Source organism: Melopsittacus undulatus, chromosome Z (genome assembly GCF_012275295.1).
Source record: "Melopsittacus undulatus isolate bMelUnd1 chromosome Z, bMelUnd1.mat.Z, whole genome shotgun sequence".
NCBI lineage: Eukaryota > Metazoa > Chordata > Aves > Psittaciformes > Psittaculidae > Melopsittacus > Melopsittacus undulatus.
Window position 1 is genome coordinate 66,252,771 of NC_047557.1, and position 18,457 is coordinate 66,271,227.

Below are 18,457 nucleotides of genomic sequence, written 5' to 3' on the forward strand. Positions count from 1 at the left end.
TCATAAAGACCTAAAACTACAACAACTACAATGATTTACCTTATGCAAGGATTCTCATTATGTTCTTTGGCTGCATTCTGACTAGTTTTTATGAAACATTTACCGAAGTTACTTTCCATTGCTATTGTTAAAAAGCCATCAAACTTGATGTTATTTAGAAACGAATTTATTTATTTACAAAAGATTATATTTCATTCTGTATTTCCTTGTCTCACTCACCATCGCATTTTTGTTCCATTCCATGGCCTGAGTTCACGTATCTTAAGAATGGCAGAATTAACCCTATGTCTGCAAAGTAAAACACTGGATTTGTAAAATTATTTTATCCAAAAAGACTAAAAAGGTCTTTATTTTCTCAAGCAGCAGATGTGACATAATGAGGATATCCAAAAAACTAATAAGGAACAAGAAGAGGAGCTTTCTTGAAGTTTTCATTATTGAGAATTTCATAGTAGCATTCACCGGTTACAGAAAAAAGTTAACACAGCTTCTGTAACTTGTGCAATTTTCAGAATAATTAAACTTGGAAATTGGATTGTTTCTTTGCTCTCTGTTAATGATTTATTTGTCTACTTATGGGGTTTTAAGTTCTTTCTGTCTGTTAATACAGAACAATCTTTCATGAAATCTGTTTTCTAGTTAAGTGGCAAAAGACAATTACAGGAGAGAGTTCACATGACTTTAAGAGACCCAGTAAAAAAAAAAGCTTTGATTGCCTACCATTTGTTCTACAGAATGGTGACACCCAAAATATCTTCTATAACACAGATGTAAAATTCGAAACACTACATATTTTAAAACTAGATATTAAGGTGAAAGACCAGCCAGCATTGTGGTATGCTGGACTTTTAAAACAATATGGATGACATGACCTTAGCATCAAAAATAAGTAAGAAACTGAATCAGAGTCCTAGAATCTGAGCCCAAAATGAACAGTCCTGCCATGCTCATCGTGGAAAAATGGTATATAACAGTGAAAGAAAAAGATGTTTCCTCAAAAAATGATACATTAAATATCTCAGAAGTTACTCTGTGGAAAGCTAAAATTAGCCTCACAGCACCATTCCTTTTCTCATCCTGGATTCTGAGCAAGACTCCTAAATCAGCTGCTGATCGCTGTAGTCTTCAGTGGCCATGGGAAATTCCTTCCTAAGGTGAAAACACATAAATAATTGACCTTTCCCAGGCAAATTCCTTCTAGGAGCTCTCCCTCCTGGCTTCATCTCCAGTTCTTCAGGCAGTTTGGCTGTAGAGTGCCACAAGTTTTGTGACAACCCAAACTGACTCCTTCTAGCCTCACAAGGAAGCTCCAGGAGAGTACAGTAGCCTTTGTCTTACCTCTTACCTCCCAGTGCACAGGGTCAAAGTCTTCTTTCTGAAGGAGAGGCAGGAAAACTGAAGTGGTCCTTTTAGCCTAGTGACACTGCTACCAGCTAGCAGCTCAGTGTGTGAAGATGGACAGTCAGATGAATGCTTCTGCTCCAAAATAATTAACAAAAAAAACCCTAGAAGTGCAAGGTATCTCACAAAATATACCTTTATTTATATGTTAAAAATAGCCCTGTATTGCCCACCCTCCACAGCACCAGTTAACTACATGATAGATAGCATAGATCTACTGGCTGGAAATATCAATGAATAGTGAGGAAGCAGGAGATACAGTGTTGATACTGAAATATAGTAATAAGGCCACAGATTATCCAGGCCATCTGAATCCAAGTTTGTTAGCTTTTGTCACCCTCTGTTCTTCCCAAAGACCACATACTTCTCATATGAAGACCAAAGCAGTAATTTTATATACTGAAACCGAAGTAATTTTAGAGTAGCTGATTTTTTGACAGAATTTGTATCTTTGCTGCAGGTAAATTCCACATAATTAATCTTCTTCCTCATGAGGCTTAGAAGGCGCTTGGTTCTGAAATGCATGGCCATTCACAAGGCTGTTACTGAAACTTGATTCCTTGAGCCAAAGGTACATCCTTGCTGTAGTTGATTGTACTAGAAGAGAAACAAGTATTTAGAGAACAGACTTGGTCACTGAATTGGATTATGTAATCCATTTCCTGTGTACAAGGATTCTTATTTCTGTCATTTGTATACAAAAGATTTCTATAAGCATTTTCCCTTTTCAAAATTATGAACTGACTACTCTAGTATTCAATATAGTAACTATGTACAGGGAAAGACCACATTCCCCATTATCTCTTCCTTGGTAGATTAAAGTAACACTATTTAATCTCTTACTAGGAGAATGTCCATACAGAAAGAAGCAAGGTAGGATTTCTCACATTCATAAGCCTTTGGGTGAAAACCAAAGTCAGCACAGGTAAAGGCTAGGGAGGCCAGCAGAGAGCAGGAATGGTCACCCATTACAGGCTGTCAGGAGATTTATCAGGATAGACACTCAACACGTAGCTAAATTGCCAACCACTGGCAATAGTGGCCCTCACACTGTTTGCTACTTCATGTGTTTCCGGACAAGCTTCGGCAATTTATATTTTAGCAAAGTTTAAAATCAGGCAAGAAGGGGAAAAAAGTTGGTTATTATTTTTTTTTCTTTTTGAGGAACAGCGAGTGAGGAAAGGTCTTTATTTAGACTCTTCAAATAACCTTCCACTAGGAGCACAGCTGTAAATTCTTGCATGAAAAAAGGCAGTTACACTCACTGTTACACACATTTAATGAAGATAACCTCTTATAATCAAGGATTTATACGTTATGAATTTTTGCAAGTTTATTTACAATTTACATTTACTTGGAATTTACTTGGAATTTAAAAAGTCGGTCTTACCAAGTAGATCGTCTCATATAAAGTTTCCATGAATCACTTCCAGATTCTCTTCCCCCACCAGTGTGCTTTTCACCACCTGTAGGAAAAAGGTTATAAATGAAAACTTGAAATTTTTTTGAGCATAAGAATCTGGACTAACTCCAGGTGGTGACATTTTATAAAAATTCCTGGGAAAAACTAGTCTTTTGCCCTTGTTCTGTATCTGAAATAAATTACCAGAACATCACAACACACAACTCACACACTAACTCTTTCCTTATGCTTAATCCAAAAAATATCTGTCTGGAGGAGAAAGTCTCATCACACTGGCACCACAGGACCTTATTTCAAGATATTTTAACGTAGGCAAGAGTACAAGAACATGCTGGTTCTTGTATCATTTAAACGGTAAGGTAAATATTTCTTCGCACCCCCACCTTCCTTTAGTATAAGCAAAAAAGAGAAATACTGGCAAAAATGTATTAAGAAACTTTCTCAGAAATGTATTTCATGCTGTAATTTTTATATGCAAACATACAAACCAAAAATGCTCAAGACTGTTTTAATTAAAAGTCTTGTAAACAGTTTTCCAGTCAGCCACATCTCCAAACATATTCAGAACATACTTCTGAGCTACATTCCCTGGATGGTTTGGAGGGGATGATACATACAATATTGAAAACCCAAATACAGACATTTTTAAATGCTGAAATGCAACTATGTCTAGTCAATTTCTGGTTTCTACTACAGCAATATAATTAAAAATTAACATAATTGATTTCTTTGGATTTAGTGATTTAAATGGACTGATTAAAACACTGAAAAAACAAGATGAGGAGATCTAAATTACACTTGTTTATAGTGTTAATGCTTTATTTTCTTCCAGAGTTGTTAGGAAAACATAAAATCACCCCAACTTTAAAAAATAAATGAATAAAAAAAGAAAAAGCCTAAGGAATACCACCAAGTCTCTAGAACTGATGCTGAGGATTTCATCATCAAGAGGGTAAATAAAAAAGCATAAGTAACATACCAAAAGCACCTCCAATCTCAGCTCCACTGGTTGGGATGTTGACATTCACAATGCCACAGTCAGATCCCTTTGGTCTGCAAACAAAGGTAAGGCACAATTATTCCTCAGGATCAGGAAAGGCTGCTTCCCTAAATTGAGAGTTATAAAATGCTCAACTAGTATTGTGCATAGGTTTACTAAAGACATGAGAGACTGTGATTTTATGCTTCAGAAAGGTAGGAAAATAATCTAAACTATACCCAAGCCAGCGGAAAATCCTTCCCAAATCCTTGGTAAAGATACTACTGGAAAGACCTTGTTTTACTTCATTATTCCAGGCAAAAACTTCCTCTTCCTCCTAAAATGAGCATGTGTCAATGGTTAAACCATGACCATTGAAAGAAAAGCAGTTACAAAGAAACACTGTGAGAAAAAACTCAAGATACTACAGCTATACTGAAAATATATGGAATACTCCTTGGCAAATACACATGCACCAAGTCAGGCATAGGATACCTCCACCACTGCACAAAACACACAACCAGCTTTTGAGCAGCTGACATGAGCAATAAAAATCTCTTCCTGTACAGACTCTCATGTTAACTCCAGTGCTCTTCATCAAAAATGCATAAAAGTAGCTACACACTATAGCTATTACAGTGAATATCCTAAAGTGCAGAACAACACTTCTTCAATTTAACACTTCTTCAATAGCTGGGACTATAACATGAACATGTCATACATCTGAAACCTCTCTCCTGACTCTTCTGTTAGCATGCTTGACATCTGACTAACTGCCCACTGTAATTTTACCTTAAATTTCAGCACATACAGTATGGGGGCAAACGTCTCAGTGTGGACAATGGGTGCATTATGAGGAAGGCCAGTCACAATGGTTGGTTCAACATAATTTCCAGAGCGATTTATAACCTTCAAAACACATAAAAGAGAAAACAACTCAGTAAGTTCAAACTAGCAACCTGTTTAGTAGTAGTGTAGGAAGGGAATCCCTCGCAGTCTGATTACTATAGTTAGCCTAGCAATCAGAAACAGGTCAGATCTCCTGAGTAGATAAATTAAATTTTACTTAGGCATTTCCTTTAAATATTTAAAATACAGAAGCATAACTTAGTCTACTAAAGAGACAATCAAATCTCAAAGTTTAGCAGCTGACAAAACACACTTCCTTTCTCCTGTTTGTAAGCTGATTAGTAAGCTGACTTGAACTTAAAGGTATTAAGAATAAAGAAGGTGCAAGTAAAAGACAACAATTCCCAGAATGTTAAGTCCATGATAATGAAACATCCCATATGATAATGACATGTAACTGGCTTTTCTGAATCTTCAGTGTTTCCTGAAGTTTTATGTTGTGAATCCCAGGGCAGAACAGAATTTTTTTCCTTGTTGTATGTTTGGTACTCACCATTTTTATTGCTGCATTTTCACTACCTCCTGCAACTAGGGAACTAAAAGCCAAAAGCTTTTAGCCATTTCTTCAAGGAGGAAGTAGCTTCTAAGCAGACCCATCTTTACTCTAAAGACAAGACTAAAACCCAAACATTCTCAGACTGACTAACTTAACATTCTGTAATGGCTGACAGGACAAACTGAGAGACAATCTTGGCCCAAGCCACCACGTAACTGTTTTTTTCCTAGAGCACTAAATGCAGCAGAATAAAAGTAAGTCACCTTTCCACCATAAACCACAGAGCCACCCTGTTGTTTCGCTTGTTCTATTGCATCAAGGAACATTTTCACTGCTTCTTTGGTATGAAGAGGCCCATACAGAGTGTCAGCTAAAAACAAAAGATACAAAGACATACTTTCAGCATAACTGCACATGTGTTTAATGACATCTTGGGAGTAATTATTTCTCCTGTGCAAGATAAGCAATATTAGGCTAGATTCTCATCTCCATTTCAGAGTTAGTACTCTAATTGAAACCAGCTATCCCCCTTACCTGGTAAACTGTTAAAATTAGATAGCTTTGATCTATAATCTCATGTAATTTAACTAGAAAGAATCAAACAGAAACTTGTATCCTAAATCCATGATGCGAAAACGGCTACTTACAATCCCATGGATCACCGATGCGGACCTGGGCATAGGCTTTAGCAAGCTTTGTCACCACATCATCATGGATGCTTTCATGGAGGAACTAAACAAAACGTGGTAAGATGGTTATAAGACAGCTCAACCTACGTAACTATTCCTGAAGTATTACTGCACTTAGAATAGGGCTGAACGAAGTGTGGAGATAGTGTTGCTCACATGCAGCAAATCCCAAAGTTAAAAATAAGCATACAAGCAAGGCCTTGAAACAGGACCAACACCATGACATGAAGATTTAAAAGATTCAGCATGAAGATAGAAAACAAGCAAAGAAACAAAAACCTGTTCTCATTTTACAAGATATCAGATCAATGGTATTAAAGTGTTCTGTAAACTCTTCAGTTAAGTATTTCAGGACAAATACTCAAGTCATTTTTATTGCCATAATTTGAGGAATAACTGCTCTTCCTATAGACCCAAAGCTAATCTGCATCAATTTTGACAAATATTTACCCAATCAAACAAACTCTGAAAAAAAACAGACATAGGCTGATAGTGTAACATCTTTAAACTTGTTGAAAATGACTGGTTAAAAATTAGTAACAACGTAAGCAGCACACACATAGTTGCTTTGCTGAAATCTAAACCCTGAACCAAAATTTGCAGGAGACACATGTAAAGAAGTTCTGACAATGAAAACAGAGAAATACAGGAAGTATAGAAAGGTTTATCTTCCTGCATTTTAGCAACAGGTACATTCGGAAACACAGACAGAATTATAGTGGAATGACAAGCTACCATCTTATTTTCCCATCATACTGATTTTTGACAAAGTAAAAATATGTTTCAGAGATTATTTGTTGCTCTCCATAATATTAGGAACTGTTAGGCATTTTCAGTGCTAATTTGAATTAACTTTAAACTCAGAGCTACCCAAGCCAGACAATACACATTTACTCACCAGCCTTCTAGCAGTTGTGCACCTCTGACCCGCTGTTCCCACAGCAGCAAATAGAGCAGATGGGATGACCAGGTTCAGATCTGCATCTTCAAACACTTACAAAATTTAAAATATGAGCATGTTACTGAAATAAACAAGCAGTATGCAATATTTAAGACACCAGACAATATAATAAACTGACATGCTCGTCAAGAAGCATTAGGAATAACTGCACTAGCGTAGCACTCTAAGATATACAGAAATACCTCAAAACGCATTACTTTTACACCTGGAATTAGACACACACAATTGAAAATAAATGTAGAGCTGAACTACTGAAGAAAGCCTTTTGCAATAAGACTTGCAAGGACTGTAGCTTCAATTTAATTAAAGAAACTACAAGCAATTTCTTGCCATCTTTTCACCTTGTCTTTCTCCCACTGAGAAGTCTAGCAGCGTAAAGAAACAATGGTAAAGTGTACCCACATGGCATGCAGAAAAAGTAGCTAAAACATACAGGTATACAGTAATGTAAAATATAAATGAGCTGAACAATTCATCTGCCTAGAAGAAACTGGGATGTTTGAAGCAGAGCTACTGTTAGGGTGGTGAGGTACTGGAATGGGTTGCCAGGGAGGTTGTGAATGCTCCATCCCTGTCAGTGTTCGAGGCCAGGTTGGATGAAGCCTTGGGTAATATGGTATAGTGTGAGGTGTCCCTGCCCATGGCAGGGGGGTTGGAACTAGATGATCTTAAGGTCCTTTCCAACCATAACTATTCCATGATTCTGTGATTCTATGTATAAGCCTCATTAGATCCCCAAAATATCACTCAGTTTTACCAGTCCTACAGAATTCTCCAAGTGTCCAAAATAATTATTAAACTTGCAGCAAAGCCTAAACTGTTTATGCCATCATTCTAAGTCAATTCCAGAAAAAGCAGGACTTTCATGTGAAAAAGAAAATAATTTCCTAACTATAAAGCATGTTTATGCTACTAGCTTTAAAGCAGCACAGGAAAAAAGAAAGACCTGCTCAAGTGTAATTTTTAAAGGAGATTAATATTCTAGATAGGCAAATATGAGAAAGGTGAAACAGAAGGCTTCAAAACAGCACAACAGCAATTTAGGTATTTATATAGCTTATATTTTCTGTCATATTGCTCAGCTTCACAGTATCGATGTTATCTTTATCTGAGAACTATATCATACCCTAAGCTACTTCAACCTGTAAAATGTGCTACTAAAATAAATACCTGCATGCTTTGCTTTTCAGTACTTCATCTTAAGACTCTGTATGTATGTATTTATATTATAAAATTCTAAAAATGTGTTCATAAAATTATAACTATTCTAAAATCACGTTTATTTAGCATTGTCCACATCCCATTACTGAAGCTTACTGCTCTTCTCATTCTCTTCTTCACTTCAACAGTGAACACATAAGAGTTTAAACTTTCATTTTTAAACTTAAAACACTACCCCTCTGCAATACTGAAGAGAGAAGAAAAACCCCAACAATCTACTGCATACTTTTTAAAACCCAGTGTGGAAAAAAGAAGACTGAAAAAGGGACAATTTTCTACAAACATCTGTATATGAACTTCGAAGTATCATCTATGTGACTAGATTTCTTTAGCAACTATTACCAATAATGGCATTGTTTCCTCCCAGTTCCAGCAGACTTCGACCTAATAAAGACACACAAGACAAGTTATGGCATACACACATGTATTCACTGCACCTCACTGAGTGACATCACTTTTAACTAGAGCTAAGTCACCATTAAACACATTTTCCTGTATAGACAAAAAGTTTTAGGCATCTCAGTCAACTAATCTTTACCCAAAGCAGAAAATTACCCTGAATCTATCACATATTGTGGAGAAAGATACCTGAACAACAGTTATGGCAGAAGGAATCTTAAAAAATAGGCAAAAATAGCACTGGAAAGAAAAAGATGGAAATAGAAGAAGAAGGTGCAGCATAAATAGTATGATGCAGACAAAGAAAATGAGCAGGTGCTATAAAGATCAAAATGCACACATAAAACTTAACAAGGCTTATTTGTTAACTGCTTTACTTCAAATCTGAGAGAAAGAAATGCCATCTACTTCTGGATGAATATTTGCAATCCTTTTTTTTTATTATTATTATTTTTACACTCCATCTATGAACTTCAAACATATAAAATGAGAAAATCCTGTTCTCAAGGTTTTCTATTTAATACTAAAAATTTAGAATTCAGCTGCTCTGCATGGACTCCTGCATTTAAATATCTGCAACAAAACCAGCACCTCAAAAATCATACCTTTTCTCCTGCATCTATAAGGAGTAAAAGATGAAAGGGCATTTCTCCATGAATACATTACCAAAAGGCCATAGGCCCTGGCAGATCTCCACAATTATTTTCATGGACACCAGCTCCCCTGCCACACCCCAAATCCAGTGTAGGACCACAGATTTGTGGATACCCTGGGAAAAAAGTCGAGTTGTGACAGAACTGGCTGAAAAATGCAGTATCTACGTCTGAGAGGTTTCAATACTCTATTTCCACCAAGTTAAAAATTAAAAACGTAACATAAGAGGTAAGTGAAACAAGCTGTTATTTTTAAATCTTATGGAGCTTCCCTGCCTTTCCTTATCATGAAAAGAAACAGAGATTCCACACACTCACCAAATCTCTCCTGAACCATAAGCGCTACTTGCTTGCCCACTTTCGTGCTGCCAGTGAAGGACAACAGGTCCATTCTCTCGTCCTTTGCCATTGCTGTCCTGCACAATGGGAGACATACTACCATGTTCAATGGAACAGTTGGAAAAGAGCCTTGCATTTTCCAAATAAACCTACTTCAACCAGTGAGATCTTTGAAAATCATAGCAACTTCTTTTAAAACACCATGTGAGTGAGTGAACAGACAGCAGCAAAGCTGCTTCTTCATCAGAAAAAAGGAATAAGGCTGTTTCCCTCCTCCTTTTCAGACAATAAGATCATCTCCTGTACTAACTTTGAAATTCAGTCATGGTGAGATCAGTTCCAATAGTTATGTTCCCTAAGAAAATATGCATACCTATGACTTACCATGTTTTTATTTCTCCTGAAATGCCCAAAAGATACATCTGAATATCCATTTGTACTGTGAATTGTCTCATTGTAATAAGCAAACAAAACAATTTGATTTGTACAGCTTCCAAGCACAAGCTTCTATGAGCAAGGGCAGAGTCCTATGTGAGCATGGAAAATGGGAAAGTATGCATGAGTGTTCCGAAAGGCCAATGGGCTAAACTTGAAAACTCCTAAGATTACGATGAATGGAATTTAATATTAGCTGCATTCTTTGCATATAAGAACATTTGGAAGTAGAATATAAACTCAGCCATGTCTCTTCAATAAGTATCTGATAAGTTATTTATTAGCCACTGATCTCACAACAGCAAGTAGAAGTACACAATATGCTTACAGCAGGGTCAGAGTTTCAAATCAGATAAAAATGATGGTAACAGGTATGTGCATGTCCTAGGAGCTCCTGGACATCAGAAAAACTTAACAAGAAGTACCTCAAAGAATATTCTTTACCCTCTATACATCTTCACAAAACACAAGAAATGTTACCTACCCAATGTCTGCTCCACCACAAACCAGAGAACAGATCGCTCCAGGCACTTTGTTATCCTCCAAGACTTTGGCAATTATTCTAGAATCAAAGATACAGAAATTTCAGAGATCTCTGAGAGGTGCATATAACAGGAATGCACCATTAAAACCATTCTTTATGCATATGAAGAATCTACAGATTTTTTAAAAGCAGGAGTATTGCAGTCAACTGACATGTAGTCTGTACAATACATAAGTCTCATGAAGGAATTCTGTGTTACAATCATAGCTTACAGCAAAGTAAAACTCTAAAATATATTTATGACATGTCCACACAACCAGCACAGACAAGCATCAGATATGCATGTAAAAACCTTGGCCGTACAGTCTTTCACCATCAGAAAGAGACATTTATGTACCTTCATGGAAAACACTTTAAAGTAATTTCAGGCCATTGTTCTCAGGGGTTAATATTAAAGCCACAAGACTTAATAATTATTTTAAAGTGTACTATTTATATTTAGCATTTAAAAATAAATGCTATTTGTAGCACACAATGGATAAGTATTTTAAATGCTAGCATAACAAGCAAAGTAACAATAAACCTAGAGAAACATCACTAGAGATTTATTTTTTGGGGTTCTTCTCCCTTTTATCAAGAATGAGTTTTGAACCCTGGAAATGCATGCTAAGACATTACAATGTTTGGATAATACAAATCATGTGAAGGCATCTTCAGGATATAGGTCTACACAACCAGATAGAAGTATTTGCCAAGAAGCTGGAGCTGATGCTGGGCTGAGACTCCCACAAAAGGGGATTATTCTGAAACATCAGAGCATGATCGAAGGAAGCTGAATTTCATGAGCTATTCATCTTCTACAGGGAAACAAACCCACATAACTACCCGTACTTCAGCAGAAGTACACACCTAGGTCATAGAAGAAACTGGCTAGAAGTACAGGCAGCATCCCCTATACACCAATGTTTAAGTGACAAGGGGAAAACAGTTCTTCTGATCACTAAGCACTACCTCAAACAGAAAATATGTTTAAAAAGCAAAACAGAAAGCAAATAAACCTGAGCTCACTTTGTAACAGCAACACTAATGAGGGATGTTGTGGGAGCACCCTTCCTAAACAGGAGAAAAAAAAGAAAAAAAAAAGACATTATTTTCTTTTCAATTCTTTGAGAATAAGAAATAATTTGATTATTAATTCAAATACGCAATTTTTATGGTATCTGGAGTACAGTACCCTTTGGTTAGGCTTTTTTGCAGGTGTGTGTTAAGACAGGAACTCAAATATTTCCGCAGCTGAGCATTCAGAGCTTCTACTCATACCCACATGAACAAGACTTATGCCAGACATTAGAGTGAATGAAAGCAAAATGAAGATAAATTAAAGCAAAGAAGGAGTTGGAAGGTGAAGTAAAGCTACTTACTTAATCCTTTAATTTTAGCTGTATCAATTCTGAAAATGTTAACTGCTACTTGCTAACTTATACTGCTGCAAGACCTATTCTTTATTAACTGCCTAAGTCCTGGTCAGCTCTGAATCTCAATACATCATAAAAGAGGTTACCACAAAATACAACAAAGCTCTTTAACTACAAGTGAACCTAAAAATACATAGAAATTAAGCCCATATCAGGTAGATTCAAATGTACAGAAACACCAGACATTTGATTTCATGCTTAACATAATCGTTCTCTCATTTTAAAGTACTGTTAATACACTGGAGTCCTGTATCTTACCAGAGGCAAGCGTTTCCACAGATCATTGCAATTGCGCTGTTCCACCCATAAACTGCTACAGGGAAGTTGAAGGCTGTGATAATTCCTACTAAGCCAACAGGGTTCCACTGCTCTATAAGGGCATGGCCAGGTCCTGAAAGCAAAGACACAACATAAAGTAATTTGCATCTATTCAATGTTTTGGGTTTTATAAAGAAACCAAGTAAACAATGGGGCTAGCACCACTTCTCTGTTCATCAGCACAGTAGCTTGTTACGACCTCTATTATGTACGCTCTGCAGCTTCCTGAAACAAGGTTTGCTAGATATCCAGGAGCCTCAACTCAGAGCAGCAAGAGCCACAGAGGCACCCTCAAGTCCTCAACAGGACTTACCCAGGAGGCAGCAGCTCAGCTGATGCAAGCAGCTGACTCACAGGGGACAGAGCCAGGAGGGACGGCAACCAGCCCTGACAGGGTAAAACACACAGAAGTGTGAGTGACCAGAGCAAGAAGCAGTAGTTCACCCGTACAGGGGAGCAGGATGGTGAGCACTTGCTGTATGACCAGGTCTAGGTCTGAGAACTCTACTCTGGCTGTCCTGGTAGTGGCCAGAGTAGTCACCCAGACAGAGCTGATGAGAGGGGAGGCTGCAGCCTGGAGAAGGCTGTGTGGAGACCTCATAGCAGCCTTCCAGTATCTGAAGGGGGCCTACAGGGATGCTGGGGGGGGACTCTTCATTAGGGACTGTAGTGACAGAACAAGGGGTAATGGGCTAAAACTTTAACAGGGGAAGTTTAGATTGGATATAGGGAAGAAATTCTTTACTGTTAGGGTGGTGAGGCACTGGAATGGGTTGCACAGGAAAGTTGTGAATGCTCCATCCCTGGTGGCGTTCAAGGCCAGGTTGGACAGAGCCTTGGGTGACATGGTATAGTGTGAGGTGTCCCTGCCCATGGCAGGGGGGTTGGAACTAGATGATCTTAAGATCCTTTCCAACCTTAACTATTCTATGTGGAAAAATCTAACCACATGTAGCATTAAGTTTTTACTATTTAAACTATTCATTTTACAGAATAGTAATTGCTTGCTGAGGAGTAACTGACAAAAAAGTCTCTTGTTTCTATGTACACTACTGAACTTTTTACAGACATTCTGCCAGCACCTTCATTAACAAAGAAATCAGAGAATCTAATACTTCAAGGAGTGGAGAGAAAATCTATCACCCTTCTTGCTACATGCCACAGGCTAGGTACATCATTAGGTGGTGCTTGTGCATAAGAGCATTATCTGTTCCTAGACAGCATGCTCCCTTAATAACTCCCAGAACAGAGATTTGCAGTACTGCATCACTGTATGTTTTAGACACATCTCCGTCTCTCCATCTGCACCCAAATAAAGAAAGCATACTCAAAACCAACCATAAAACCAAACCAAAAAACCCACAACATAACTAACCAAACACACACACACAAAAAAAAAAAAAACCACAAAAAAAAACCAACAACAAAACTACAACATACAGAAATACCTACTTTCTGAGGGCAAAATAGGTCCACCAATCATACGGGACAAACCAACAGCATAGTCACAGATGTCAACATACTCCTGCACCTCCCCAACACCCTCAACAAAAATCTTTCCCATTTCCAAAGAGACCTGAAAAAAATAAGAGCAAAACCTAAGTTTTTAGGTTTTGTTTTTTTTTTTTTTAATTCCCTTACATCCCAAATACATTTCTCTCCCACTAATATCAGATATATCTGTACACCAAACACAATTTAATATATTTTTTCATTAGAAGAGATTTATCTCCACGTCAGTTATTCACAGCTTAGAGAATGAGCATGGTTACAATAGGATTCCAAAAGAAGGAAATTAGAAGAGAAAATTAACAAACAGAGGAAATGAAAAATGATCTACTGAAAGGAGTATCCTACATAATGAGGTTTATAGGTTTAGATCACTGGCACACTGAATTTCCATTAGGGCATTTGCACATATTGTGGACCAAGCATGAAATAAATTGGAAAAGAGAGACTACTCTGCTCCAGCAAAAGGTGTGAAGTGAGGAACAGGGTTTGAAGGATTGCCACAGAACTTTAATCCCCATACAAAGGTTAAAATAAAGGTGACTAAATGTATTTGTAGGTATTTCTATGATGCCTGTGGTCATCTTGAGACAGAAGGATTAGCCCCTATCTGTTATCAGAAATGGAGAGACATCAGGCATATTTACTAAGAAAGAGTGGTAAGTCCGTAAGTGCAGTAGAGATGCATCTAGATACTTGACAAGAACATTGTCAGGCAAGGCTGGAAATTTGCAGTAGCATATGAAAGGGTGAGTTGCCACACAGTTCCCTTTTACATAAAGCCAAGAAAAGTCCTAAAATTTAGATGTTTACTGCACAGTTTGCACCCTTAAGTTCACACCCTATCCTGAAAGAGCTAGACAGACTATCTGTTTGGGGAAATGAGAAAAATGCTTTGGAGCAACAAGTTTTGTCCAAGGAACATACAGCAAACAGTCTATCCACACTCACTAGGGAAACTGCCATTTTTTAATATAAAAGTACATTAGCACTCTAATTCTGCTACAGAAACTGTGCTGAGGAGACAACACCACGGGAAACTGCAGAACAAAGCTTTGTAGGTTAACAGTATGGGCTTGGCTACACAGTTATTCACTGAAAACTGTTTCTGAAAGCAGCACATACAGTCAAGCCCTGTAAAGGAAAGTGGCAAGTCCCCATCTTGTATCCTTTTCTTCCCTAGCAACTGATAAGTGTTTTAAAGAAGCAGTCCTTCAACCTTTATGTCCTGCAAAGCACTGCAAGAGATCTCCTTAAGACCACTTCACCTTCTGAAGCCTTACATCTCCACATGTCAGTTTACAAAATCATGTGGACCTCAAGAAAGAGCTCAAGGTTAAAAGATTTGTATTGGAGTAAGTAAGGTCTTTTTCAGGACACTTTCAGTATTAGACAGTGCCCTACCTTACAGGCTGGTGGGAAAAGCAGGGCAAGGGCTGTAACACTCCTCCCAGAGTACAGGCTCAGAGTGAATTACAATTTTTTCCTATTATATATTATCATCTTCAGTGTAGGATGAGAGAATGCAACCTTATTTTTTTCTAGTTTTGTTTAGGCAAGCTAATAAAACTAACAGCATTTTAATAATTACTAAGGTTAGTATTGCAGAATGGCAAGTTACAGAAAAATAAGAAAAACAGTTTTGACCCCTCCCCAAAATAAGTTAAGCAGCTTCTCAGAACACCTTACCAAGCTTCCCAGAACTTTAATTTTTTGTCTCAGAGCATCACCAATCTGTCGCACTATTTCTCCACGCTTCGGTGCAGGTATCTAGTCAAAGCAAAAGAAAACAGAAGAAGCTACTTCAGACTGAACATCTGTGATTTCTGCTGCATATATACACTGCTAGTTTTCCACTCTTGCAACAAAAATACCACTGATTGCTGTGCTCTTCCCTCTATCTTTCCAAGACACTGTTACATGGTTTTTTCATGCGCACTGCCTTACAAAAACTGTTTCCTGCCTCACAGAGACTTGTAACACTGCATACATTTGGGTCCATTCAAGACTTCAGATCTACTGAATATTGCCAGAAGCATTCAGATTATTAGTTCTGCTACTTATGTTAAGTTACATTACCACAATGCACCCAAACAATCACCCAAACCTCAAGAAAATAGCAACAGTGTTCTCCCAGGAAAAAGCATGTAGCAATGCAAAAGTTAGACACGCCCACAGGGATAATTTGCTTGCGACAAGTTTTCTGAACTTCAGCAGACGTGTTGGCAATGGCTTGCAGGCACAAACCTAAGTGAACTTGCCAGGCTTTTCGAAACAAACATTTTCCACAAGCCGATGTCCTCACCTCTGTACATCAGTGGTAACGTACACAGGTTGTCTGGGTTTGTTTGTTGAGGTCCATATTGAAGATTTTTGCTTTAATGCAACATTCACAATATGAATGTGTTTTTACACCTCCACCTGACAGGACATTTTAATGGGGTTTACCTGCCAGAGATATGTTATAAAAGACAAGTCTCTGTTAACTTACATTAGCCCAGACCTTCCATGCTTCTTTAGCCTTCTTTACTGTTTCTTCATAATCCTCCAAACTAGCCTACATGGAGAAGTATGTCAAAGAAAAGGTTAGGGAAACCAAAACCCCAATACAAATGCTACAGAAAAGCTTCTGCATCCAGCTCAAGACAGTTCTAGTGGGTAGTACTGCACTATGGAATACACACTTTCACAGGAAGTTTATGTACTGACAATATGGTGTGTTGAGCTGTTTGAAGTTACTGTGGAGGAAAAGCATATGTGCTGCCTGAACAAAAAAAAAAAAGAATGAGCAGATGACAAAGATGACAAAGGATGCTCCACAGAGGATGGAGGCTGTAAGGGAGGCATCATACGTAAATTCACGTATCTCCTTTTATCTTGGATACTACTACTACTAACAGTATTAAGCAAAGGCTGTGAGTACTGTCCTACTCCACCAGCCTCACTAGGCATCAACAGCTAATCGAATCCCAGCATACCAAAGGAGTAGGTTAGAGCCATAGCACTATTCCCAAGACAAAAAAAGTTCACAAATTCACCACCTAATGCTACGTCGCTCTTGCTCATACCTCCCCTGGGCACTGCTCCACCGAATGGCCACAGCCATCCCTGTTCTGCAAGGTGAAACAAAGAAAACAAGCCCTCGCTCGTCCCACCAGTAGCTACAGTGCTGAGGGAGGCGGGAGGAGAGAAGGTTTAACAGCCTGGTTTTCCTACCACAAAAGCTACACACCACCCGAGCGGCGGTGAGCCTCACCGCCGGCCTCAAGGCCCAAAAATCCATGGCCCCTGCGGGTTCATGCCCCCCGCCGGCCTGGCCGACGGGACGAGCAGCTCTCCTCAACAGCCCTTAGGACCCCCGCCCGAACGGGCCCCGCTCACCTGCCGGACGCTAGCGATGGGTTTGTTGTTGGCGGGGCAGAAGGTCGTCAAAACCTAGAGCAGAGCGGAGTAAATGGCGGAGGCGGGTCAGCGCCAAAGGCCTTGCCGCGGCCCCCCCCCACGCCCCCCCCCCGTGCCCAGGAGCCCGCTCCCAGCCACGGGCCGCGCCGCCTCCAGCACCTGCCCGCGGCCGCCCCAGCTCCCGTTGTAGACTCCCGGGTTCTCCTCCTGAAGGCCCAGCTCCCGCAGCCAGGCGTAGTCGTGCTGGCTGACCAGCAGAGTAGACATGGCGGCTGCCGCGACCCCAGCCCGCAGCGGCAGCAGGACGGCAGCACTGCGGCGTAACCGCAGCATCTCTGAATGCTGACGGGAGGGGCGGGCGCAAGCAGTGATGCGCTCCCCACCTCCCTGCCCACAGCGGCGATTGGTGGAGGCGCTGCTTCGCCCCCGTGCCGGGCCCTGTCCCCTGCTGCCTGCCCCCCGCCTGTTGCCTGCCCCCTGCTTGCCGCTTGCCTCCTGCCTGGCCCCTGCCTCTTGCCTGGCCCCTGCCTGCTGCCTGCCCCCTGCCTGCCCCAGCCCACCGTGGATGGAGGCAAGTAAAGCAGAGCCCAGCTAGTACAGATTTCCAGATCCTCCCTTCCCGCTTACCCTCAAGGACCACCACACACTCCCATGGGCAGAGAGTCTCCCAGTCGAGTATTTCTAATGGCAGTATAAAATTGGAGCACACAGGCATCAAAACAGGTGGGAAATGTAGCTATCCTTACTGAACAAAGAGGCAGTAATAATAATGAATGATGATAATATGGAGGAGTATGCATTACCCTTTTCATTAATACCATGCTTGAATCTTGGTGAGAAAGGTGGCTTCTCTGTGGAGACAGTGTTCTCACAGGAAAATGAATATTTGGTACATGAGCTCTGAATAACTCCGAGGGATACAGCAAGGCCATGGGAGGCCCGAGGAAGCTTAAGCAAGCAAGATAAGAAGAAGCTGTAATTCACTGAGTTATGAGAACTGTGGACTGTTGGCAAGCATTCAAGGTCAAGTTCTCACACCCGTGCTTAACCAATTATATGTTAGTCACTAAGGGTCTTCAAGACAAGTATCCAATCATGGTATGCCAAATTGTTGTAGGTGTGTGTAAGCAATAGTATATAAGGAGTTAATGCTTTGCAATAAATGGCTTCTTGTCTGATCATATTGGTCTCTGACTGAGTCCTTTCCGCGGCACTTCTCCTCCTAGGCTGGCCACTTGCGCATACTCCAATGTTTGTGATTTTACAATCTTTTTATTTCTCCCTTCCTGTGCACAGGCCTAACACACTTACCTCACTTGATATGCACTCATCTTGCAAAACTGCAGGTGTTTTTTATCCCATAC

General features: G+C 39.5%; 1 protein-coding gene across 1 annotated transcript; it reads right to left on the reverse strand.

Moving 5' to 3' along the window:
• Positions 1-1,512: 1,512 nt before the first annotated feature.
• ALDH7A1 (aldehyde dehydrogenase 7 family member A1) lies at positions 1,513-17,437 on the reverse strand. The gene is made up of 18 exons (XM_034072889.1): positions 17,253-17,437; positions 17,073-17,126; positions 16,183-16,248; positions 15,381-15,461; positions 13,635-13,758; positions 12,123-12,255; positions 11,458-11,502; positions 10,390-10,467; positions 9,450-9,547; positions 8,422-8,463; positions 6,796-6,890; positions 5,856-5,940; positions 5,472-5,578; positions 4,596-4,712; positions 4,043-4,140; positions 3,804-3,877; positions 2,792-2,867; positions 1,513-1,998 (listed from the first exon to the last, which is right to left on the reverse strand). Exons 1-18 carry the CDS (start codon positions 17,424-17,426, stop codon positions 1,944-1,946), a joined length of 1,602 nt encoding a protein of 533 aa, XP_033928780.1. The 5' UTR covers positions 17,427-17,437; the 3' UTR covers positions 1,513-1,943.
• Positions 17,438-18,457: the final 1,020 nt, after the last annotated feature.